Genomic DNA, 25070 nt, shown 5'->3' on the forward strand with positions numbered 1-25070 from the left:
AGTAATTTTTACGTCTTTACTTATTGCATTGTACTGCTGCTACAAAACAACAAATTTCACAACATATGTCAGCGATAATAAACCTGATTCTGAAATCATTTGTTATTTTAACCAAATCCAATCTCCAATAGAACTCAAAGATAATGTGGAAGAAATAATAATTTAGCAAAAACATAATACTCTGGAAAGGCGAAAAAGAGAATATTTTTTAAGAAAGCAAATATATTAAGAGGTTTTTCAGCAGTAGCAAGGAATTTGAATCATTGACTCAGAAATTAAGTGACAACTAAAGAATTTGATGACATTTAATAAGTTGGTATTGCATATTTAGTTTTTATATAAAATGACAGTCCATAATGTTTTATTACAGACTGGATACTGCCCTGGAGGACACTACTGCCCAGTGGGGACAGGCAATCCATTCACCTTCCCATGTAAACCTGGTTTCTATCTAAGTAACTCTGCAGCAGAGGGAGAAGACGGTTGTTCACAGTGTCCAAAGGGGCACTACTGTGATACTTCCGGTTTGGAGAAGCCCAAACTTTGTCCTAAGGTGACTGATTGCTGGTTATGTAAATGGTAGGGATGAGAGTAGGTCACTTGATTTATTGATGCTCACCCTTCTGGTACTCCAAATGGCAACATTGGGTTGGATTTCAAAGCAACATTGGGTTAGATTTCAAAGCATCAGACATAGTCCAGTGGTAACACACTTACCTTTGGTCCAAAGGTTGTCTGTTCAGAGTTCAAACACAAAATCTGTGCTGGCACACCATGCATTGCACTGTTGGAAATGTCAACTTCAAGATGAGTTGTTAAACTAGGTCCCCGTGCACTCGTTCAGCGGAACGTAAGTTATTCCACGGCACCATTCTGAAACAGGTATATCGATCAACCAACATCACTACAACAAATTATCTGGTCATTATGTCATTGCTACACTGAGAACTATGCAACATGGTGGTTGCATTCCTATGTTACAACCGTGATTGTACTTTAAGAAAGTATGCACGACATTCTGAGACTGGCTGAGGTTCTATATAGGTGCAAGTCTTTCTTTCTAATGGCCAATATTGAAAGGGAGAGCAGTGCCAGCATCTCCCAGTTCTAGCTGCATTATCCATTCTGAGGATGCACAATGCACTGTTTGTTCTGGGTGCTCACAGTGGTGGGACCTGAGTGGGAATGCATGCCTAAAAATCCCAGCAATTCCATCACCTCCTCATTGCAGAATCAGCTTGCTGATACATTTGGAATAACTACTTCAGTTTCTTGGATGGCCATTTTATGTTTGTTCAGTGCAAGGGAAAAGAAAAAAATGATCTGACAAATTTTCACAATAAGAACTTAAGTAAAGTTTAACTTAAGTGAGCTTTCCCATCCACTAAAGGTAATGATGCCAGTAACCATCACAGTATTGGTCTTCATTGTCTCCATGTCTAAACAGCCTGCATCCTCTTGTAAACTTAGTGGTTGGAACAAAGGCTTGAAAAATCTATACTTGTCCACTTAATAAACCTTCACTTGATATCCAAGAATTATGCTTTGAACCTGTGATCTCACTTTCAGTCAGTTTAGGAAATGACAATTAGAATCCATTGTACAAAGTGAGATCCATTCTTTGAACAATCAGGCTCTGACATTTTTTGTTACAGTGAGTGAGAGAGAAAGACATTCTGGACAATCACCATCTTTAGGACTGTTATCTGTCCTACTGTGCTGGAAGCCAAATGAGTTGTCCTGTTGTTTGGGATCGATCCTACATGTTTTATTGGGCCTAAGAATTGTTGCACTGCGTTCTGCTTCACAGTGTGCCGCATGTAAAACTGTATAAATAAGAATGAAGGCAAAGATTGGAACTTAACCTCCAGCTTGATTGTTCAGTGTGTACCTACTTTCATCATGTTTCTCTGAAATCTGGAATAAACTGTGTGTAAGATCATAGGCTCAGGCTTTACTCATGTCTTTATGTCTCAATAGGGCTTCTATTGTCCTGAGAGCAGCGAGAAGCCACAGCCATGTGAACGTGGAACGTACAGTAACAGTGTGGGCCTTGGAGCATCATCCACTTGCACACCATGTGGAGGAGGCCAGTACTGCGCTGATGTGGGTCTGACACAGCCCACTGGTTACTGCAAGGCTGGGTTCTACTGCAGAGAAGGAGCAGCCACTGCAGTGAGTATTAACATTAGGAACTGTGCCATTATTTGGGGGGGGGGGGGTTCTCATTTCCAAAGCAGAAGTTTCCTTTCAAAAATTGTCGCCCAGAATTTCCAAACTCTGGTGAAACTTTTGGAGTCCCACACCCATCCTGCCACTAATCCGATGGAAACCCCAGTTTTATTTAAAACTCCAGCTTTTATTTAATTTTGTGGACACAGCTCAGCACACCCCGAAGACCAGCCTTCCCTCCATGGACTCTGTCTACACTTCTCGCTGCCTCAGAAAAGCAACCAACATAATCAAAGACCCCTCCCACCCTGGACATTCTCTCTTCTCCCCCCTCCCATTGGGCAGAAGATACAAAAGCCTGAAAGCATGTACCACCAGGCTCAAGGACAGCTTCTATCCCACTGTTATAAGACTATTGAACAGAACTCTTGTGCAATAAGATGGACTCTTGACCTCACATTCTACCTCAAATTGGCCTTGCACCTTATTGTCTAACTGCACTGCACTTTCTCTGTAACTGTAACAATACATTCTGCATTGTTATTGCTTTTCTCTTGTACTACCTCAATGTACTAAGGGTGTGAAATGATCTGTATAGATGGCATGCAAAACAAACTTTTTTACTATACCTCAGTACATGTGATAATCATAAACCAATTACCAATTACCAATTTTAAAACAGACACTTCCCTGGCCTGCAGCCAATGGAAGACTCACTTCATCCATCTGTAGGCCATTATCATGGTCTACAGCATTCAGGCCGATACTGGATTCCTTTGAGGCCAAGAGAAGGTGTTGATAGTTTCTGGTTCCATCTGTTTAATGTCCCTGACTGATGAGCACAGTGATATTTTATAGATATTTTTATTTATTAGTCACATGTACATCGAAACACACAGTGAAATGCATCTTTTTGCATTACTGAGAACTCTTCCGGTGCCAACATAGCATGCCCACAACTTCCTAACCCGTACGGCTTTGGAATGTGGGAGGAAACCAGAGCACCTGGAGGAAACCCACGCAGACACGGGGAGAACGTACAAACTCCTTACAGACAGCGGTGGGAATTGAACCCTGGTCACTGGTGCTGTAATAGCGCTATGCTAACCGCTACACTACCAGTGAGCTCACCCCTGAATGGTGAGCACAAGTTCAGTCCTTAAAAAAAACTTCATGGAAATCATAAGTGAATAGTGGTAACAGCAGGTATTTGGCAGGAGTAACTCATCATAAGCCACCAGCACTAATCATGTGCAAGAGGTGAGCTGTTGACTGTACTTAATTCCACATTATTGGTTCTGTTGACTTCACTAGGTACACTGACACAGATTCAGCAAGAACATACGCAGGAAAACCTTCTTCCCTTATTGATTCCCCAGACTCCACTGGAATTACAGCAGGAGCCCTACAAAATCCTCTTGATGTATGAGAGTATGAGTATATTGCATGAGTAATATCAAACACATCAAAAGAGACCTCACTTGTACTTCTATGGCTGATTTGGTCTGGGAAGGAGTGACAAATTGTCACATATTTTCATATGACATGAAAGGAGGCCATTTGGTTCAACAAGTCTATGCCAGGTCTAGGAGCATTCTCATCCGTCCCATTACCCCACTTATTTCCCTGTAACTGGTCTCTTCCACATGCAATTAACTGCCCATGATTCTTCTGCCACACACCTATGCCTATGGCAGCCAATTAATCTACCAACCAGCATGTTTTTGAAATGAGGGAGGGAACTGCAGGACCCAAAGGCCCACGTGGTAACAGAAAGAAGGAGGAAACTCCACAAAGACACTGCCTGAAGCTGGAATTGAACAAGCCTCTGGAGTTGTGTGACAACGGCACCAGCTGTTGTGTCACTGTGTTGTGTTCTTTGAATCTATGTTGAATGTACCTATGAATAAATCTTGTATTTCCCAACTGATTGCTTTATTGTGAGGAATTTTGAGAAAACCCTCTGTCAGGCCATCCTTTTTTTGTGTGTAAAAACAGAAATGACTGGAAAAACTCGGAAGGTCTAGCAGCATCTGTGCAAAGAGAGACAGCTAACATTTATGGTCTGCAACCCTGTGTCAGAACTGGGAAAGGGAGAGATGCAAGTTAGTTTTTGGAAGGAGAGAGGGTAGGGGAGTGACATGTAGAACAAAGGGAATGTCTGTGATAGGATGAGTCAAATGGCTTAATGGTATTCTTTCAGTAATTGGGGAATCCCTTCAACAATCCCAACATTGACTTCATAACGCTCTTCTCTGCTTTGATTCTTGACTAGACTAGAAGATCAATCCTCTTTCCAGACTAGTAACACATGAGATCAGTAACATCTTGTCGGTCACCGACTGGACTGAGAACTTTGCAGTCTGAACCACTCATACATGATTTGATGTGCCAACTTTGCCATTGGAGGAATCTCTTTGACCCACCATTTTTTTAATGTTGATTCTGCTTTAGGGAACTGTTCTTGTTTATTTTCAATACCTGTTCATTGGTTATTCTTGGCATTGGAAATATTATGGTGCTTGTGGTTAGTATCCTGCATGTTATTGATGTGTTTAAGCACAGCCCAAACACCATCTATAAATTCGCCCATGACACCACTGTTGTTGGTAGAATCTCAGATGGTGAAGAGGAGGCGTACTGGGGTGAAGTAGATTGGATGGTTGAGTGGGGTCACGAAAACAACCTCAAACTCAACATCAACAAGACCAAGGAATTGATTGTAGACTTCAGGAAGGGGAAGTCCTCATTGAGTGGTCATCGGTGGAAAGGGTGAGCAGCCTGGGCATCAACTTCTTGGAGGATCTGTCCTGGGCCCAATATATTGATGCAATCAGGAAGAAGGCATGCCAGCAGCTCTACTTCATTAGGAGTTTGAGGAGATTTGGTATTTCACCAAAGACTCTTGCAAATTTCTACAGATATACAGTGAAGAGCATTCTGAATAGTTGCATCGCAGCCTGGTATGGATGCTCCAATGCACAGGATTGCATCACAGGTTATAGACTCAGCCAGCTCCATCACAGGCACAACCCTCCCCACCATCAAGGACATCTTCAAGAGGCGGTGCCTCAAGAAGGCGGCATCCATCACTGAGGACCTTCACCCATCCGGGACATGCCCTCTTCTCGTAACTATCACTGGGGAGAAGGTACAGGAGCCTAAAGTCCCACACTCAATGATTCAGAAGCAGCTTCTCCCCCTCCGCCATCAGATTTCTGAATGGTCCGTGAATCCATGAACACTACCTCGTTATTCCTTTTTTTACTATTTATTATTTTTGCAATTTATCATAATGTTATGTCTTTGCACTGTACTGCTGGCACAAACCAACAAATTTCACATCATCTAAGTCAGTAATAATAAATCTGATTCTGATTTTGATGTTGGAGGTGAAGATTTATTTCTGCTACCTCAACAGGTATTGACAGTATGCAGCATCAGTAATGAAATGTGCTTTCAACAAGTGATTAATCTTTCTTTCTTCATAGGCCCCTGTTGATGGGATCACAGGTGATGTTTGCACAGGTGGAGGGTACTGCCCTGTTGGTTCAGCATTCCCTGTGCCCTGCCCAGTGGGCACATTCAGTAATACCACTGGTCTGAGGAGCTCCGAGGAGTGTTTGCCCTGCCCTCCAGGGTATGGTGAAAGGTTTTCTTGTCTCAAACCTCTGCAGAGTGTCATAGCATGGTTCCAGGGTTTTGGACTATTACAGTGTGAAAAGAATTAAAAATTAGTATGTGAAGCTACTCAGCAAATAAACCATGTACTGAGGTATAATTGCCAGAAGAAAATGTTAAACTTTAGTGGGCATTCCCTTGATCATCTGCTAACTTCAATCAAAGATCGATTCTTTTTTTAGAAAAAACAGAGAAACACAATATGAAAACAGTTGAAGGAGCAAAAGAATAAACTAAAATTATTTAGATAAGATTCCTTTATTGGTCACATGTACATCGAAACACACAGTGAAATGCATCTTTGCGTAGAGTGTTCTGGGGGCAGCCCGCAAGTGTCGCCACACTTCCGGCGCCAACATAGCATGCCCATAACTTCCTAACCCGTACATCTTTGGAATGTGGGAGGAAACCGGAACACCCGGAGGAAACCCACACAAACACAGACAGAAACAATATTTGTATTGTTTTTGATGAAATCTTGAGTCATTACAAGGACAGCTGGGTGATGACTATTGATATAATGTTCTCTAATGCGTGTGAAATGTTTACAGGGGCTGTGTAATGGTGAGGATGATGTAGCTGCACAAACTACCCTGGTGGATGTAACGGGGTTGCAAATGTGACGATGCTGCCTGTATTTATGTTCTGAATGATGAATGTAAGTTATTTGCAGAGAGCAACAGATCTTCCATTTAATGACAAGATTGCCGTATTGTACAGGTTTGTTGCCTGTCATAATTGATCAATAATGGACAGTTCTGTGATTTGGATTTCAGTCCATTGGGAAATACATTGTAGTTTTAGAGATCCTTATTACTTAAAGCTCATAACAGCTTTCAGGGTGTGCAGACATCTTAATCTCATCAAACACCTCTATGCTTTGGCTTATGTGACAACTACAGAGTGTTTAAGTGTTTTATTAGAGTATAAAAAGACACAGGCAGTATGCAGCCATTTAGTCCACAACTAATCATTAGACATTAGAATTGAACTCTGACCAAAGTCAGCCAGACCTGGTGTAAGATCTGAAACCCAATCATTTAATGGAGATTCGCAGTCTGAAGGTTCAGAGAAAGGCAAGTTATAATTTATTATTATTTTAATGTTTTCAACTTATTGTGTTTAATATTTTTTGATTATTTTATATTTTAATTATGTTTATATTTTCAATTACATTTAGTAAGTTAAATAGATTTCAAATATCTCCTGATATCAGAGGTGATTAAAAACTTCAAGTTATAGTCCCAGCTTTAACAGGAGACAAAGCTCCAGCACAAAGTTGCCTCCTTTCAAAGTCACTTGAGGAACAGGACCTCAGCACTGCTCCGCTTGAGGTCTCCTCACCACTGACGCTTCTCAAACACCTCCAAGGTAGGGAGGGTCAACTCAATCAGCCCTTGGCATCCAACCCAGCTAAGTTATAGACAGGAGGGGATTACGGGCAGAAAGTCAGACCAGTGGGTCAAACCAGCATGGAGTCAAATGGGTCGATTGATCCACACAAAATCAATTGGTGCAGAACTGTTGAAATGTTTTCAATTAAACTTACATGATTATGAAATTTTTACTGAAGTTTCATCACTGCTTCATTTTTAAACCGAGCAGGAAATTCATGGGCAGCACTGTTCAAGGGAATAATGGTTTATTTTGCACAAGCTTCAGGAGGCAACTAACGGAAAGCAGACCAGAAGAAAATCAGCTCACATAAACCAACTCATCTCTTTCAGACTTTACTGCTCTGGATTAACTACCCAAGCTCCAACAGGACCATGCAGACCAGGATACTTCTGCACAGGTAGTGCCAGCAGTCCAACTCAGCATGACACCAAAGAGGGCCACTATTCACATGCTGGGGCAGAAAACCCTGAGCCCTGCCCATTGGGCACTTTCCAATCGGTAAGTGAGGTTCAAATGGTCCATCCTTCATCCAACAGGTACACGACCAGCAGAATCTTTAAAACTTGCAACTTCTGAAGCTTACTGAATATTCAGGTTCAGTAAGAAATAATAAAGTATTTATGAGATATAATGATGATATATCTGAAAAGATTAATACAGCCGTAACCCCTTCTTTTAATCTACCATTGTTGTTATGGAGGATAGAAGATGTTCCAACATTTTTTCCAGCAACAACACAATATGCAGACCCTCAGATACTAAACATGAAAGTAGAAGTTGCAGGCATCTGACCATCTCACATGAAAGCACCCTTTTAAATCTACTATTATTACCTATGATTCTGGTCAAGTGTTTTTCTTTAATTTTGCCTGTGTTGGTTTCATATGGAAATGAGAGCTGGTTAGGATTAACATGTTTACAGACCCAGTAAATTGTAAGCAGTTAACATCACTGCAGTACTGAATGCAATCTCCTTTTAACATGGAAATTCAAATCCAAAAACAGAATTATATCTACTAACAAGCAAGATAATGGACTGAAAAGGTTTGTTGCTACTTTTCATAAATTTATTTTTTTCTACTTTTGCCACTCCATTCCTACTCTTGTACACAATGAGGGGTGAGACACCCTTTCTCTAGTAGGGTTCCATAGGAGTTACTAGATACACATGTTCCTAAGCAATATTAAAACATATAGTCAAAAATATAAATTAGTTCCAATGGTATAATACTTTGAAATTGTGCATCTTCAATAATGAAAGTTTATGATCTAAATGTTAATCCACTCTCTTGATCTTATCCTCATAGGCACCTCTACAGTCATCTTGTCTAACTTGTCCCCAGGGAAGGTATTGTAACCAGACAGGCTTGGTCACTCCTCCACTTTGTATCCAAGGACATTACTGCCCTCCTGGGAGTATTCTGCCCATCTCCTGCCCTGCGGTGAGTTTGTTATTGTAGCTCTAAATCTAAGGATGCTTTCAGCAAGAGCAAGAAAGAAAATAGCTTTGTGATGAATCATTCAGAAATTCTTTGCTCATGAGCAAAAATTATGCAGGGAGAAGGAATGGTCATGGCACACCCAATAAAAATTTAAAAGTTTTTTAACAACTATAGTCATGTTTCATAGTGCTGTGTTACAACGGGAACAATACAAATATCCTGCAATCGTATCATGTATGCTTGCAGTACTTATAATTCATTCTGTAATTTGGAAGATAACTGAGAGTATCAATTAGAACTGGAGAGATCAAAGCATAGATCCCCCGTGGTAATGAACCATACTGCACAGCACAAACTACATTTAATTTGCTGCTTTATTGTAGAAAAATGACCCAAGATGATTACACTAGTGGAAGATATACAGAAGACTTGGAGGAGTTCAGTATTTTGAGGAAGGTAGTTGGGATAGAGGAGCTTGCAGAGTTAGGAAGAGACATAGGGTTAAAACTCAAGGATGAGTATTTTATCTCTGAGGACTGGTCCCCTGCATTGGTTAACTAAGACAGGGATGATGGATTAATAAGATAGTGCAATGTCAGATATAGAGGCTGAGGTTTATAGGAGGTGGATGAAGGGAAACAAAAATAGAAATAGACCATGCAGCCCTACAAGTCTGTATCACCATTTGAGTAAATTACAGTGAGCATTTGTCACTATTTTATGGGGAAATCCTCAAATGAGTTATCCTGTTCGCAGGAAAACTATGTCCTTAGAGAGTCCTTGGTTCAAGAAAAATGTCTCATTCTCCCACTCAGAGTGTGACGTTCTATTGACTTCTTGGAGGCCCTTGGTAGATCAATGTTTCAAGTCATTTCAAACTACTGAAAATCTGACTGATTCTAGCTGGGTTTCATTTCTCACAAAGTTTCTCATCCAGGGACTTTCCCTAACTGAAACATCCGAAGACTTGCTGTGGGGAATAGTTTACCTTTGTGGCTGATATGAATTTCCCAAAGACTGCTATAGTATCAGTTTGTTTTCATCATGTTGTCTTTTGTGAAAGATGTTGAAATTGTATATTTTTTAATGGATTGAGCTGTCATTTACTGTGACAATTCTAGTAGTTGTTTCCTTTCATTATACTTGCTTAAAATTCATCCCCAATCAGTAAACCGAAACGTGCCATACACTGGCATTAACTTATTGTACTCTGCCTCTGAAATGAGCAAAGTATAATATAGTGATAATACTGTATACTTTGTTTTGGGTTCCTAAGCAGGGGCGAATTTTTTATCATTTCTAATTTTAAGAATATGCAGAAAAATGCAGCTTTACAGTAACAAAACACATTGCCAACTGTTCCAGTGGCGAACTAGCTGGCTCCATGTGACCTCTTTGCTGAATTGCTACCCACTTATATAAAGCCCCAGAAACATGATCCAATGGAGTATTGTTTGGGTAGAAAGACAACTGAAAAATTTACCAGCAGCGTTCCATAAAGAAGAACACACAACCAACACCAGAGTGCACAAACCACTCATGCTTGCACCACTCATTAGTACACAACATCCTGTGACCAAGGCGTGACCAAGACTACATTTTAATAAATGCAAAACAAAAATGCATGTAATTGCTGCAAATTGTTAATGTTATTTTATTATTTATAATTAGTGTGTGAATGCATAAATTGTATGGCATATTTGCAGCAGTTATATGCATTTTCTTTGCAACTATTAAAATATGGACAGCTAAAATTTATTGCCTCACTACAATGTGCAGCCTCTATCTTCCAACCAGCATGGTTAGGTTGAGGGAAGGAAGGTCTCAACTTCAGGGGCTTGACAATTCCCTGGAAGCAATCAATTACTTATAGAAAAGGGACCTCCAAAAGAAAACAGAAGCATTTCTGTTCATTTTTACCTTTGTATGCCTGTACATTCATGATTGGTGTGACAACTGGCAAATTGTGGTATCACAATTCACGCACAGCTTGGTAATTTTTACTTTTGACAGTTGTGCTCTATCTGGCAAGATTTATAAATTCAAGTAGAATTACTTCTTTGAATTTATCTGAAAAGGGACATCTATTTATGGTGCTTTACAGCCAACAGCAAACAGGGAGATTTATGGTAAAGCTGAGACATTTATTTAGATAATGAGAGCTTTGTTCTTTTTGTATCCCATAGGCATGTCACAAATGTTACACTTTTAAACCAAATCATGTGATGCTTGATGATGTGACTCAATATTTAAAACAAGTTTTCAAAAGTTTTCCTTCCTGTTTCCTTGCTTTTCAGGGACACTATTTACATCAAAAAGGAGCAGCAGATATTAGTTCATGTACACTTTGTGACCTAGGGATGTACTGCAGTGTGGCAGGTCTTTCTGCACCTGAAGGACCCTGTCAGCCTGGTTATTACTGCACCAGAGGTTCAAATACTTCCATTCCAGTGAGTCCACACAAGTTAACCGAAAACAATTCAATATTATATTTTCAGAGGAATTTTGAGTGCTGCCATATAAGAAATATTATTTGGTGTGATGGACGTTTTAATTCAGCAGAATCTTCTTATGATTTTAGTGCCAGATTTTACCTTGCATGTTATAGTCATAGAGTTATACAGCACGGAAATAGGCCTTTGGTCCAACTCATCCATGCTGACCAATTTGTCTGCTTGACCCAGTCCCTTTTCCCCATGTTTAAGATAAGATAAGATATCTTTATTAGTCATGTGTACATTGAAACACACAGTGAAATGCACCTTTTGCATAGTGTTCTGGGGGCAGACTGCAAGGGTCACCGCACTTCTGGCACCAACATAGGTAGCATGCCCACAACTTCCTAACCTGTACATCTTTGGAATGTGGAAGGAAACCGGAGCACCCGGAGGAAGCTCCCACAGACACAGGGAGAATGTACAAACTCCTTATAGACAGTGGCCAGAATTGAACCCGGGTCGCTGGTGCTGTAAAGCATTATGCTAACCGCTACACTACCGTGCCTGCCCTATGTTTGGCCTATATCCTTCTAAAGCTTTCCTATCCAAGTAACCTGTTCAATGTCCTTTAAACATTCTAACTTTACTTGCCTCTACTGCTTCCTCTTAATCAAGTGAATTAGGTAGAAACATTGTTGAGAGTTTTTTTTAAGATAGCAAACTGTTCAAGGAATTCAAAGTGTAGGTTCGCTGAAGTCCTGATGAAGGGTCTTGTCCCGAAACATTGACTGTTCATTTCCCTCCAATAGATGCTGCCTGACCTTGAGTTCCTCCAGCATTTTGTGTGAATTGCTCAAGGAATTCAAAGTATATTTACTGATGGAAAATAGTGTCCATTTGATAGATTCTCCGCTGCCCCAAGGTTGCTGATCATGATGTTTCTTCCAGTGAAGTTGCGGATGCAGTTTTCCACTGAAGAGCTCCTAGCATGTCAGCATGGCTCAGGACAGTGCAGGGCCCCTCTGAACACAAGTGACCAGCTGCATGGACAGAAAGGCCCTGACGACCGATGAAGCCACACCCACAGGCACACTGGCTGTCAAAGCTGTAGCTGCTGATGTTTGCATTCCCAAGCCTTCTAACCTGTTAAACGAAAAGTAAAAATGTTAAAAAAAACATTAAAGTTATTGAAAAAGTTTTTTAAAGTGAAAAGGCTAAAAAATATATTCTTGATTCCAAATATTTAATTTAACTACAAATAAAAAACTCTACTCACCTTTCTTCAGCCAATTTCTCCCGTTCATTTGTATGGGGCTACTAGTGGGAGATTAACCTGTCGTGGCTCAGATTTCCCAGCCTAAGATCTGACAGATCTGTGGAGGTTCACATTGCTTTGTTGGACTCTACAACAAGTCCTCTGGTGCGGTACAGGTGCGTCATAGCTGGGACTCTGTAGAGCGAGAGGCTGTACTCCAGCCTCCACTAAGGAATGATTTGTGCTTATCTCAGTATTAAATCCTCTCTTTAATATTTCACAGGCTCATTTTGAGAACTTAATGCAATTATCAGCACAGTCACTGAGAGTGCTGCGCTGTCAAAATGGTGTCAGTTGACTGAGACATTAAACTGAGGCCCTACTTGTCACGTCAGGTAGCATAATTCAAAGAGCAGAGAATACAGGGAAAGATTTACCACTCAACCAGCCCTACTAAATCAAAGGGAGACACAAGAGACTGTAGATGCTGGAATATGGAGCAAAAAACAAACTGCTGGAGGCAATCAGTGGGTCAGGCAGCCTCTGTAGAGGAAAACGGACAGTCGACGTTTCAGGTCAAGGCCCTTCATCTGGACTCCAGAATTCCTCCAGCAGTTTGTTTTTTGCTGCTAAAGCAGATTACTAGTTACTTATCTCACAACTGCTTCTTGAAATTTGCAGTATACATATTGTCCATTATATTTGTGTACATTGTCAGTGACCACATTTCAGCAGTGTGCCATTGGTTGGGAAGTGCAACTAGTTGAGATTGTGAAAACTACTGCAAAATGCAAGATCTAATTCATTGCATTCAAAAGCATATAATTGGAATCAAAATTAGAATGAAAAACATATAATAAATGTGTCCATTTTCAGTTTTGTTTAAAATTATCAACACTGAAGATTTCATATGAAGATATATTATTATTTTGTTAGGTGGCAATGCCGTTTGGTGACATTTGTCCAGCAGGTTATTATTGTCCTTTCGGAACCAAGCACGCTTTTGAAAACCCATGCCCAGTCGGAACATGGAATAACTTTACAAGTGCCCAAGATATTGCCTTGTGTCTTCCATGCACACCTGGATTTTCCTGCAGTGGTCCTGCACTGACTCAACCCAATGAATTGTGTGCTCCAGGTAGGAACTTTGCTTTATTGATGATGGGAGTAATCAAGCCTACAGTACTCAGTTTCACTTTTCACAACTCCATGTATTTCATATTAATTATTCACTATAGGTTTTTATTGTAAAAATGGAGCTAAAACCTCAAGGCCTTTAGATGGTGAAACAGGTGATTTGTGCCCTGAAGGTTACTACTGTCCAGAGGGTACAACAATGCCTATACAGTGTGAAGATGGATCTTATAACAATGCCACAGGTAAGCAGATAATTGAATGGAATTTGTTTTTTAACCATGGAAATTTCTAAAGGGTATGTCTAATAATATTCACAATTCAGAAAACCAAGGTGTTGAATGGGGAATTGATTTGATGGTGTTACCTGACTGACAACGATCTGTTCTTGTAATGTTGTAATGAATTAGAACTATCAAGCATCCAAACACATTGTTTCCCTTTATTCTGAATGTAGGACAAGAGAAGTGTTCAGATTGTCCTCCCGGATTTTACTGCATCAAAGGACATGATATAAAACCCTGTCCAAAAGGGCATTACTGCTTAAAGAACACTGGAAGAAGTCTTTTGCCTTGCCCACCAGGAAGTTATAATCCAAATACAGGACTGAGTCAACTGGACCAGTGTCTACAATGCTCTGCCGGTCAGTTAAAGCAAAGGAAGTTAAGAGCAAAAAGTAAACTGGTGGAAGAACCCTGCAGATCAAACAGCATCTGTGGAGACAACGCGTCTGCTTCAACACTCCCCCTCCACCCCCACCGACCAAGCTCCACCTGCCCATCATCCTCCCCTCTTCTGGTTCCACCTATCACCCACCAGTCTCTGTGTTACCCCTCCCTCACATTTCTTTATACTGGCTACATTCCTTCTACACTCTTAGTCCTGATACAGGGTCTCAATCTAAAATGTCGACCATCCCTTTGCCTTCACAGATGCTGGTTGGCCCTGCTGAGTTTTTCCAGCATGTTGTTTTTTGCTCCAGATTCCAGTATCTGCAGTCTCGTGTGTCACCAAAGGCAATTAAGGTTGCTGAATCAGAAATGGAAAGCAGAATGGAGACACCAGAGGTTGCAGAATCTGGGATCTGGAGCAAAAAAAAAACAAGCTGCTGGAGGAACTCAGTGGATCAGGCAGCATCTGTGGAGTCGAAATTTCAGACCGAGACCCTTCATCTGTTCTGGAAAGAGGAATGTTAGTGTTGGAACAGGAGGAAACTTTCCGAAGTGGACTTGCATGCTTAGGAAATTGGACTTCACCTTTTTTAGTGCACTAAACACGTGCTGCATAGAGTGCTGACACCCAATCGGGTCTCCTGAAAAATCTGGGGAAAATAGCTCTACTTGCAATGTTTTTTAGCAATGAAGCTTTGTACACTGATTCATGAGCTGACACAAAACCAGAACAGCTCCAACCAGGAGCTGCATGCAGCGTCCATAGCTGCCTCATCATTGCTGCACTGGCTGCTGGGAAGTGAGGCAGTGCTTGAGGAACACTTCCAATGGCAGCCAGAGTGACACGGCGCTCTCCTGTATATCTGAGCATCTGCTATGAGATGAAGTAGCCCATTCAACTCCAATGCCAGGAGTGATCCCATGCTACTGCTGGTGCAGGCTGGTCAAGGGGCAGATAATTTACAGTTGGCAGATAATTTACAGAAGGCTGTGATCATTGAAGGGAGCAGCACTGATTAAGTTTACATACTGATGACAACTAAATCCTGAGGCAAAGAGATGTTGTTCGCAAGACATTGATGTGACAATGGAAACTAATTGCAGTCTTAATTACAATCCCTACACAATAAAATTGTAGTTTCTCTGTGAGCGATCAGCCAAGGTTATAGGTTGTTCCCAAAAACTCCAAATTCTGCTGCCACTGGAAGAAATGAATGCTCCGTGACCTATGATGTCGTTAGGTGTTCAGCAGACACCAGGCTCACGTAAGCCACGTTAAGAACGTAAGAGATAAAAGCATGTGGCCCGTTGCTCTGCTCCACCATTCAGTTAAATCATTGATTGTCTTCTAGCTCAGCATTACTTCCCTGTACTAACCTCATATCCTTCGATTCCCTTCACACCCAGAAATCTGTGATCTAAGGTGAACTTTACATGGCAGTGACCAGGGCACTTCCCTGTCCAGCACTATTTGACTCTGTATGATCTAAGTACATTTATGGCAACTGGTGCATAAAATTCATTTGCAAATGAGTCTGATTTGTCGACAACAGCGTCACCATTGAGTGATCATGCAGAGTAAAACTCCTCCACTGTGTGTCTCCCAACTTGTGCGTCTTCCCAGCCCTCAATGAACAGCCCATACTACTGTAGCATTTTTGATTCCAGAAACCCCATTCTGAACATTTTAGAAAGATATTTTCTATTTCTACAAAACAAGAATTTGCTTTGCATTTGACCAGCACATGATTCTCCCTAAAGTCATTTCACATTGGGCAAAATTTGAAATTTGCATAATCGCACTGTTAAATGTATTATAAATTGTAAAGCATGCTTACAATTTAGTTCCTATTAGATCAATGAATTGGTAGTTGTTAGATCCCTGAATAAGAAGTTTTTGCTCAGTAGAGCAATTAACCTCACTGTTACCCCCAAATAACTGACTGGAAGTAATTGTGAAAAATACTTAAATATTAAAAAATATAATATTACCAATATTTTAACTGTTGATTTTTAATTTAAAGGGAATTTCTGTGATGCTTGGGGATTAAGAGCTCCAACTGGGTCCTGTCAGCAAGGATTTTTCTGCTTAACCGGTTGAGTATTTGTTTAGATTTAATTCTGATACTATTTAATTAGACAGATTGTAGGCACTTTGCAGATATTTAGTAGACTATTCACATGTATCAACCCAAAATAGAATAGAAAGAAAGCATTCAATGAAGTCGAGAACTTTTTGTTAAATTGGGGAAATGAGCCCTTGACCAACAAAAGGTTACCTCAGTAGCAAAACCTGAAGAGGATGTCATTTGATGTTGGAGTTTGTCTAACTATGACTGAGGGAACATGGAAGCCTGTGCACAAATAAAACATTTTTTTAACCAGACTAATCCAAAGCTAATGTTATTTGGCTCTTGGTGACCTGAATCCAGTTAGAGGCAACATTTATATTTCTGCAACCAGTTTGGGTTTTTTCATCATGAAGTAAAACTATTTCAATGAAATTAAGTTTACACAGAGCACTTGGGTTAGGCTAGATTAATGTGCATAACTTTTCATTTTCAACCTTATGATTTGTTGGATTGGACAAAAATGTATTTGATACACATGGGATAAAAATGTATTTGATACAAATGAATGGTAAAATGTGAAAATAATCACAAAGCAACCCTGGATTAACTCAGAAAGCTGCTTTCTCAATTCATGGGAATATCATGTTCGCAAAATAATGATGTATTTAACTGTCTTTAGGTGTGGATATTGGAAATCCAGATGGCAACCTCAGTACAGGTGTAGGAGGCCCCTGTCCAAAGGGACACTATTGCCCAGCAGGCACAGGTATTCCCCTGCCCTGCCCAATGGGTACATACTCTGAACAGTAAGTAAAATGTTTGAACTACATTTTCCCTCCTAATTTAGTTTTAGATTTGCACAGAGCAAAGTCCTTTTAAGCATATTTTTGTCCTGATAATTTTGTTCATGCATTTCATTCCAGGGTAGGATTGTTCTGCTAGGATTTACTTGTTAATATGTAATTTTGTGGGCATAACTGCAGCTGGATTTTGACAACAAACTGAGATCAGTTTGTATTAATGATGGTTTCTGACTGTGTCCATTTCTCTATATCACAGATTATATCTGTCTGTTGCATCTAACTGTACATTGTGTAGTCCAGGAATGTACTGTGGATCTACAGGCCTGGTGAAACCCTCGGGGCCTTGTACGGCTGGCTTCTTCTGCTTGGCTGAGGCCAAAACACCAACACCATTGGGTAAATTGATTTTTAAATGCTGATTTGATGTATTACCAGTGGAGTATTACATCTTCCAGAACTTAAAACAACAAAATGAACTGAACTGAGGAAGGGTCACTGACCCGAAAAATTGACTGGTTTCTCTTTCCAGGGAAGCTGCATGACTGGCTGAGTTCTTCCAGCATTTCTGTTTTTGTTTCAGATTCCAGCTTCTGCAGTTTTATTTGTTTTCCTGTTATCTTTATTACGTCTTTTCAACAGTACTGTATAATAAATGGAAAACAGTAGGATCCATAAAGTAGCATGTGATCAAGCATTGAAATCTACAAACATTGAGAAGAAATAAATCTTTTTGATCATTGACAAGCAAACTTCCTTCTTTTTGCCTCGGTACTGATTGAAACGCATGTCACTAATGTCTGGTGATTTGTATGAACTTGTGAGTCTCACATTCTACTCAAAGGAAATGAATGACAAGTAGTTCCCTCTTGACATTGTGTTTTGTTTATTGAGAATGTTGCAAACATTGCAATTTAGTAAGTCAGATCTTACTTTCTATTACCAATAGTTTTGATTGCAACTGTTAGCATTCAGCCATTGAACAGTTAGGTCTCATATATCTGAACATGCACAACCAAATGCAAAAATCTTAGATTTAGTGACAGATTCAGGAGGCCAGTCTTGCTGGGATTCTCCAGTGTTGCACTGGGGGAATTACCTCTTGGCTTTTATTCCAGGTCAGACCTGGTGGGGAATTCCAGACCCCACTGAGGATTGAGGGAAAGTTAGTTGTATAAAATTATTTTGCTTTATTTCATTGATTTTGGTTGTTTATGTTTAAATGTTTTAGTTGACTTTATGTTTTAAATTTATATTTTTTTGTTATCTATTAAATTTGAATTAAATGTCTCCAAATGGCAAGTTACTTTCCCATCTGTCATGAGCATTCTGAGGGCAGGAGCTCCTCATTGTGCTCTACCACCATCCAGAGCATGCCGCTATACATTGGAATGCAGAAGTCCTGAAGGTGCATCTTACATAGCTACACAAGGCAACTGCATCCACCAGGAGACCATGGGCAGCAACTCCAGGCAGGGAGACAGCAAGATCTGGTCCATAGTCACTGTGAATACTATAGTAGTAGAACTCATTGTTGAAGGGTATGTAGCAATATTGGAATCTATCCATTAAACCATATTGTAGAATTCTTAGTTTCTTCCAAAAACCAAACTGAGAAGAGTTTTAAAATGAATTGAATGTTTCTATTGGTGTAATCTCGGGATTACCTGAGGTTCTGTAAAACTCAAATAAAAAGAATAAAAGATTCAGCTTTTGAAGAAAAATCATTTTGTCAGTTAACAAACGTGGAAGTTCCAAAGAATATTGCACTCAAAAGAGTTAAACCACGCTGTTTCATTTCCCAGGTATATACCAGAAGCAAAATACTTACTCTGGGTCACCAAGATCCATTGATTTCTGTTATCTGCTGTCCCCCAGATGGAGCTAATGCAATGACAAATGCCCCAGACCACTATGAATGTTGATTGTTTTTTTTGGCAGCTGTTAAAATTATTTGTAAGTCTGGTAGATCCACAGTGCAGCAAATCCTTCTGTTGAAAAGATCATGTCTTAATTGAAGAGATTAGAGTGATTGACTTTTAAATATTCATGGCACTGTAAGCAAATATCTCACACAGGAGAATGTTTAGATAGAGATTTGAAAACCCACATTAATATTTAAAGATTGAGGTCCTGAACTGTAACTGAAGCAACAAATCTTTGTGCATATTTCTTCAATGAGAAAAAAATTGTGATATTATATCAGCCTGAACCCTATTTGGTTCCATAATTCATGACAGACTATCAGTCTCGGAGCTGAGACTATGGATACACTAATGCATCCATATGAAGGCACTTATGGTGAACTTGATGGTCAGGAGAGTTATGTGCTGTTCCTGCTTTATAATTATACAAAACTGACCAGTAAATAGAACAAGCCATCGTTAGCAAGAACTTGAAAATTCAACATGAATCAAGATTAAAGCTCTTGACTTGCCGATAACATGCTACCTCTTTTGATGAACATATTACTACTGTACTTTAATGCACATGTGAAGATGTTACAGATACAAAGTGTTTGAACACTATTTCTATAGCTTGACATTTTCTGATACTTTTGGTCTGTAATGAGCCAAAAAGGGGTATTTTATTTTTGTAGAACCATTTAAGATAGACACCTCCAGTGTCAAAAGTAGTGAAGATGACAATACAGAAATTTCTAAATCAGAACATTTACAGATTTCTATTCATACTGCCGTTCTATTTTTAGGCTCAGATGACAGTGGAGGTCTTTGTCCTGTGAGTCATTATTGCCCAGCAGGCACTGCTCAACCCATACCCTGTCCAGCCGGAACATATAATAATCTAAGCGGACAAGCCAGCTGCTTCCCCTGTGCTTTGGGATATTTCTGTCCAGAGAATACCACCACTTACACTGACTTCCCTTGTCCTGCAGGATTTTACTGCCCCAATGGTGAGAACGACACATTCTTTCATTTAGTGTCTGTAATGGGGGGAACAACTTAGGCTGCATTTGAGATAAGTGCAAGCTATCTGTGTTGAATGTTCATTTGAACCTTATTTAGGCACTGCACTCTGATTAGTTGTGGGGTTATTGATATCATTAGCTCATTTAACTGAGAATACCTGATTGTGAAAGAACATGGTCATCATGTTGGCAGGTTTGTCAAACTGAAATGGAAAGTAAAGCTGAGTAACAGGTGAGGATGTTTGGTAAGAATAAAAGAAATAGAACTTAAGCACTATTTTATGTTATGTTGAAACAATTAAAGAGGAGTGTAATTTAGCTGTGTAATTACTAAAGGCTGTACATTATCATTGATATTGGTTGCCTGGCCAACAAAGTATCTATTAATTATACAACATAATAGGTTTTTTGGGTCATAACAGAAACATGCAGTTCTACTTTTTGTTTCCAGGAACAAAGCATGCTACACAGTTTCCCTGTCCTCGGGGTTACTACAACCCTGAGTCAATAACCCAAAGTGTGGACAGTTGCTTACCCTGCCCCCCAGGGCATTACTGTGAGAAAGAAAAGCTCACCACTGTATCAGGAAAATGCAAAGCAGGTGAGTGTTTCACCCAGCTGACCACAACAGCATCCTACAAAGGTTCAGTCTCCAAGTCACAAAATTGTGTGTTCAAGAGCTATTCCAAAATTTGTTCATACAATCAAGGCTTGATATTTCAGTGGAATATTGAGGAAGAATTAAGGCCTGATATTTCAGTGGAATATTGAGGAAGAGCTCTGATGTGTTCAGACACACCTTCAAAAATGCTCACTTTTCTAATAAAGATTCAGGTGTATCATTTCAACTTCAGATGTAAGCAGTGATTTTGGGAAAACTGTATCTAAAGTGGCTAGTATTGAAAAATTCTTTCTTTTCTTGCATTTCTGGTTAAACTTCCATGACTGCTGAGAGTGTACGTGAGTGTTGGAGTAGTGATTAATATGAATGTAGTAGTATATTTTTCTGTGGTTGGGAATTGGTTGCTATTTCACCGACCACACATGTTTTCTGCATTACTGAGAGCACTAATTAAATGCAGAGCCAGTGTCTAGATCTGTGCTGCTATTATACCATCAGTGCATTACAGGCTGCACAATGACTTCCAGCAGTGATTGCCTTTAGTATTCACCTCCCCTTTAAGAGATGCAGGTGGTTCATCAATCAGTGCAGGCCAGATTCAGCACGTGTGTGGGTCACCTGAAAGTACTTGCACCTAATTAGTGTATTGTGGATTCTTCTTGAACAAGTCTGCAGAGTTGAGCATCCCTGATACTTGTTCATTCACTAAGATATGGAGCATCAAATAAACACAACCTTCCTTTGTGGCCATCAATCTTCAACTGAATAGCAAGGTTAGTATAATAATACTACAAGAGAGAACTGTGTGACACATAAGAAACAGAAGGAGTAGATGTGTGAGATGTGGTTCCCTCTCTATGCCTGTTCTGGCTTTCAGTGAGATCATAGCTGATCTATTTTAGTGCCATTTTCCTGGATAAAACCCACATCCCTCAATATCCAAAAGTCTGTCAATATCTGCTTTGAATCTATGTCTCAGCCTCCTTAATCCTCTTGGGTAAAAGAATTCAATATATTCACTAATCTCTGGGTGAAAATATTCTCTCATCTCAGTCCTGTGTGACCATCTCCTTATTCTGAGGATGTGATGATGGCTCTATTCACCCCACCCAGGGGAAATGTCATCCCTGCATCTACCCTTGGAAGTCCCTTAAGAACTTTTTCGATTTGAATAAGGTTGCATCTCATTCTTAATTCTATAAACCTCATTCTGTTTAATTTCTCTTGAGATAAACATTCCATCCCAGGAACTGATCAGATGAACATTTAATGCACTCCCTCCATTTTTAAATATATATATATATCTTTCCATAAGTAGGATCTGAATACAATACACCAGCTGCAGTCAATGTAATTGCAGTAAAACGTTTTTGCTCTTGTACTCCAATCCTCTGGCAATAAAGAAAAAAATATTGTGGATCAGTCACCACTTGGAATCCGGAGGATCCAATAGAGCAAGACTTTATTCTATTGATATAAGGATTATTGAAGAGTTTCTCTTATTATCAGAGTATTTGATTTTTATCCCATTAAGACAAAGATAATGATAGGCAGATAGTGATGTGATAATGAGAATTGCTTGTGAATAGCCTATGCCACTGGTCTTCCATGTTGTCCTCAATACTCTGCATGTAAATCAGGATAGGAGACCTGTGTTCTCCTAATCAGCGCTCATTCCTGAGACATGTATGACTATCCATCCAGTCCTATGCTCACCCCTGTTTCTCAATTCTCAAGGTAATAATAAAGCATTTAACATTCTTGTGTCCTTATCCAAATGTCCTTGAACTAACTGCTTCAGCTTGAAGAACCAACACTGAGTTAATGGCTCCTTAATTCCTGGCCTTCAGAAGCTCTTAGTATCCCAGCAGACATTGTCAAGTTACATTTACAGTGTTTTAACAGAACAAAGTATACATTACACTGCAGTTTATATAATTAGTAGTTTTACCTAGGTTGCTAATTGTATGAGCTGCAGTTTACACACACATATCACCCTGAACTGACATGATTCTGATAGAAGCAGAGTATCAAAGGTTGGTGCTAATGGTTACTGTGCTTCTAAAACCCAACTCCCCACTATTTGTAAGAACCATTCCCAACACTAACAGCTTTCTTAATTGCTTGCTATACTACGATGCTAATTTCAGTGATCCATATACAAAGGCAGGCACGTCCCTCTGAACACCAATATTTTTCCATCTCTCATCATTTTTTAAAATTGCTTCTATATTTTCTATCAAAGAATGGGACCTCTCATTTTTCCCCACATTATATTCCATTTGCCATCTGTTCACTTCATCCATCTAGCTCTCTCTTAAGATCTTCTGCATTTTTCCCACATCCCAGACCACCACCCAGCTTTGTATCATCAAGCTGATTTGTCTAAGAACGTTTCCAGTTGATGTTTCTTCATTAAATCATTAAGAGACAGTCTCTTAAAGTAGTTGCAAGACCACCAGCCTTACTGCACCACCTTCCCTACCTGTTAGAAGACAAATGCCACTTGTGCTAATGAGAAAAACATTATAAATAGTGTAAATCCTCCCACAGCAAAATCATGCTTTAATGGCACTGAGAAAAACTTGGTATGTATCTTGGTACATTGCCTTTTTAACATGATAGACCTTCTAGGACATCCAGATTTTGGTTTTCAAAGTGCAGAAAAAAATCAAAAACAGAAATTAAGATTAAGATTCATGGGATCCACGTGGCTGTTTGGATTCAGAACTGGCTTGCCCATAGAAGACCGATGGTAGTGGTCAATGGGTCTTAATCTGGCTGGGGGTCCGCAACTAGTGGTGTTCCGCAGGGATCCGTACTGGGATGAAAACGTGGATGGGTGGGTTAGTAATTTTGTAGACGACAGAGATTGGTGGTGTTGTGGATAGTGTAGAAGAGAAATGGAGGGCTATGTGGGAGGGAAGGGTTAGATAGATCTTGGAGCAGGATAAAATGTTGGCACAACATTGTAGGCTGAAGGGCCTGGACTGTGCTGTAATGTTCTATGTTCTAAGATTGCCAAAGGATACAATGGGATATAGATCAGTTGCTGATATGGGTGGAGAAATGGAAAATGGAGTTTAATCTGGGCAAGTGTGAGGTGGTGCACTTTGGGAAAGTACACATTTAATGGCTGGACCCTTACAAGTGTTGATGTGTAGAGGGATGTTGGGGTCCAAGTCCATAGCTCCCTGTAAGTGGCCTCACAAGTCAATAGGGTGGTAAAGAAGGTATATGGCACCCTTGCCTTTATTAGTTAAGGCATTGAGTTCAAGAGTCAGGAAGTTATGTTGCAGCTTTATAAAACTCTGGTTCGGCTGCATCTGCAGTATTGCATTCAATTCTGGTTGCCCCATTATAGGAAGGATGTGGAGGCTTTTCAGATGGTGAAGAAGAGGTTTACCAGGATGCTGCCTGGATTAGAGGGCATGTGCTATAAGGAGAGGTTGGATTAGACTGGGATGGTTTTCTCTGGAGGCTGAGAGGAGACCTGATAAAAGTTTACAAGATTATGAATGGCATAGAGAGCCAGTATCTTTTTCCCAGGGTCAAAATGTCTAATACTAAAGAACTTATGTTTAAGGTGAGGGGGGGGGGGGGGGAAATTTAAAGGAGATCTGCAGAGCAAGTTTTTACACGGAGTGGTGGGTGCCTGGAATGCACTGCCGGGGTGGTGGTGAAGGCAGATATGATAGAGGGGTTTAAGATGCTCTTGGATAGGCACATGAATGTGCAGAAAATGTAGGGATATGGACCATGTGCAGACAAGGGATTCATTTAATGAGGTGTCATTAGCTTACTTAGTTTGACACCATCGTGGGCTGAAGGGCCTGTTCCTGTGCTATACTGTTCTATGTTCAAAAAATGTGTAACAGCTGTGAGATTGTAGTTTGAAACGGGAAAATAAAGTGTGATATGATGAAGCTTCAATTTCTGTTCCACGTCATCACACGCGAAAGAAACTTAAATCACAGCAGAGGATGAAGCAAGTTGTTTCAAATTTTCATCTCTGAAATCAAAGCAGAATAATAGAAAACTTGAGAGAGAGAGAAAGGTAGTGGAACTTGTCTTTGAATGTAATGCTGCTTGATGACGTTTAATTTTGTTCTGTCACGTTCCGTTTGCTTTAGGCTGGTTTTGTGTATCAGCCGCTTGGACAGCCCAGCCATTTGACCTTGATAACTACACGACTGCAAACTGTCTCTGCCCAGCAACAGCTACTGGGGGAAAATGCCAGCCAGGTTTTTACTGTCCTGAAGGTAGTGTTGAGCCAATACCATGCCCACCAGGTGCTTTCTGCAATGATTCAGGTTGGTTTAACATCTCTCCTGTTTTCAACACTTTGTCCCACATTGCGTATGCTCACATATTTGGTGTCAATTGTCATTGTCTGGCAGTTGGTGCAAACTCATCCCAGAACCTTTCAGAGGAATAGAGAAAATCTGGAAATGTT

General features: G+C 40.1%; 2 protein-coding genes and 1 long non-coding RNA gene across 3 annotated transcripts in view; all 3 read left to right on the top strand.

The window, feature by feature from the left end:
- The first annotated feature begins 440 nt into the window (after positions 1 to 440).
- Positions 441 to 3545, top strand: LOC127583554 (uncharacterized). Its single transcript, XR_007958271.1, has 3 exons — positions 441 to 553; positions 1981 to 2175; positions 3487 to 3545. It is a non-coding gene; the product is annotated as an uncharacterized LOC127583554 (long non-coding RNA).
- Positions 3546 to 4687: 1142 nt separating this feature from the next.
- Positions 4688 to 13637, top strand: LOC127583573 (signal peptide, CUB and EGF-like domain-containing protein 3). Its single transcript, XM_052039694.1, has 6 exons — positions 4688 to 4699; positions 5664 to 5812; positions 7581 to 7749; positions 8559 to 8693; positions 10991 to 11143; positions 13323 to 13637. Exons 1-6 carry the CDS (start codon positions 4688 to 4690, stop codon positions 13635 to 13637), a joined length of 933 nt encoding a protein of 310 aa, XP_051895654.1.
- A 6515-nt stretch (positions 13638 to 20152) lies between these two features.
- The window catches only part of LOC127583574 (multiple epidermal growth factor-like domains protein 11), a 34856-nt gene continuing 29938 nt past the window's right edge, over positions 20153 to 25070 (top strand). Inside the window, exons 1-3 of the mRNA XM_052039696.1 lie at positions 20153 to 20224; positions 20444 to 20593; positions 24748 to 24927. The gene's annotated coding sequence lies outside the window, so the exon portion shown is untranslated. The remainder of the gene's footprint in view (positions 20225 to 20443; positions 20594 to 24747; positions 24928 to 25070) is intronic.

Source organism: Pristis pectinata, chromosome 27, assembly GCF_009764475.1.
Source record: "Pristis pectinata isolate sPriPec2 chromosome 27, sPriPec2.1.pri, whole genome shotgun sequence".
Taxonomy (NCBI): Eukaryota; Metazoa; Chordata; class Chondrichthyes; order Rhinopristiformes; family Pristidae; genus Pristis; species Pristis pectinata.

What these genes read in the sequence shown, in the direction of transcription:
- LOC127583573 (XM_052039694.1), top strand. An exon ending in TGTTTGCCCTGCCCTCCAGG is followed by an intron (nt 5,813 to 7,580) that starts GTATGGTGAAAG and finishes CATCTCTTTCAG; the next exon opens with ACTTTACTGCTCTGGATTAA. An exon ending in GTTCAAATACTTCCATTCCA is followed by an intron (nt 11,144 to 13,322) that starts GTGAGTCCACAC and finishes TTATTTTGTTAG; the next exon opens with GTGGCAATGCCGTTTGGTGA.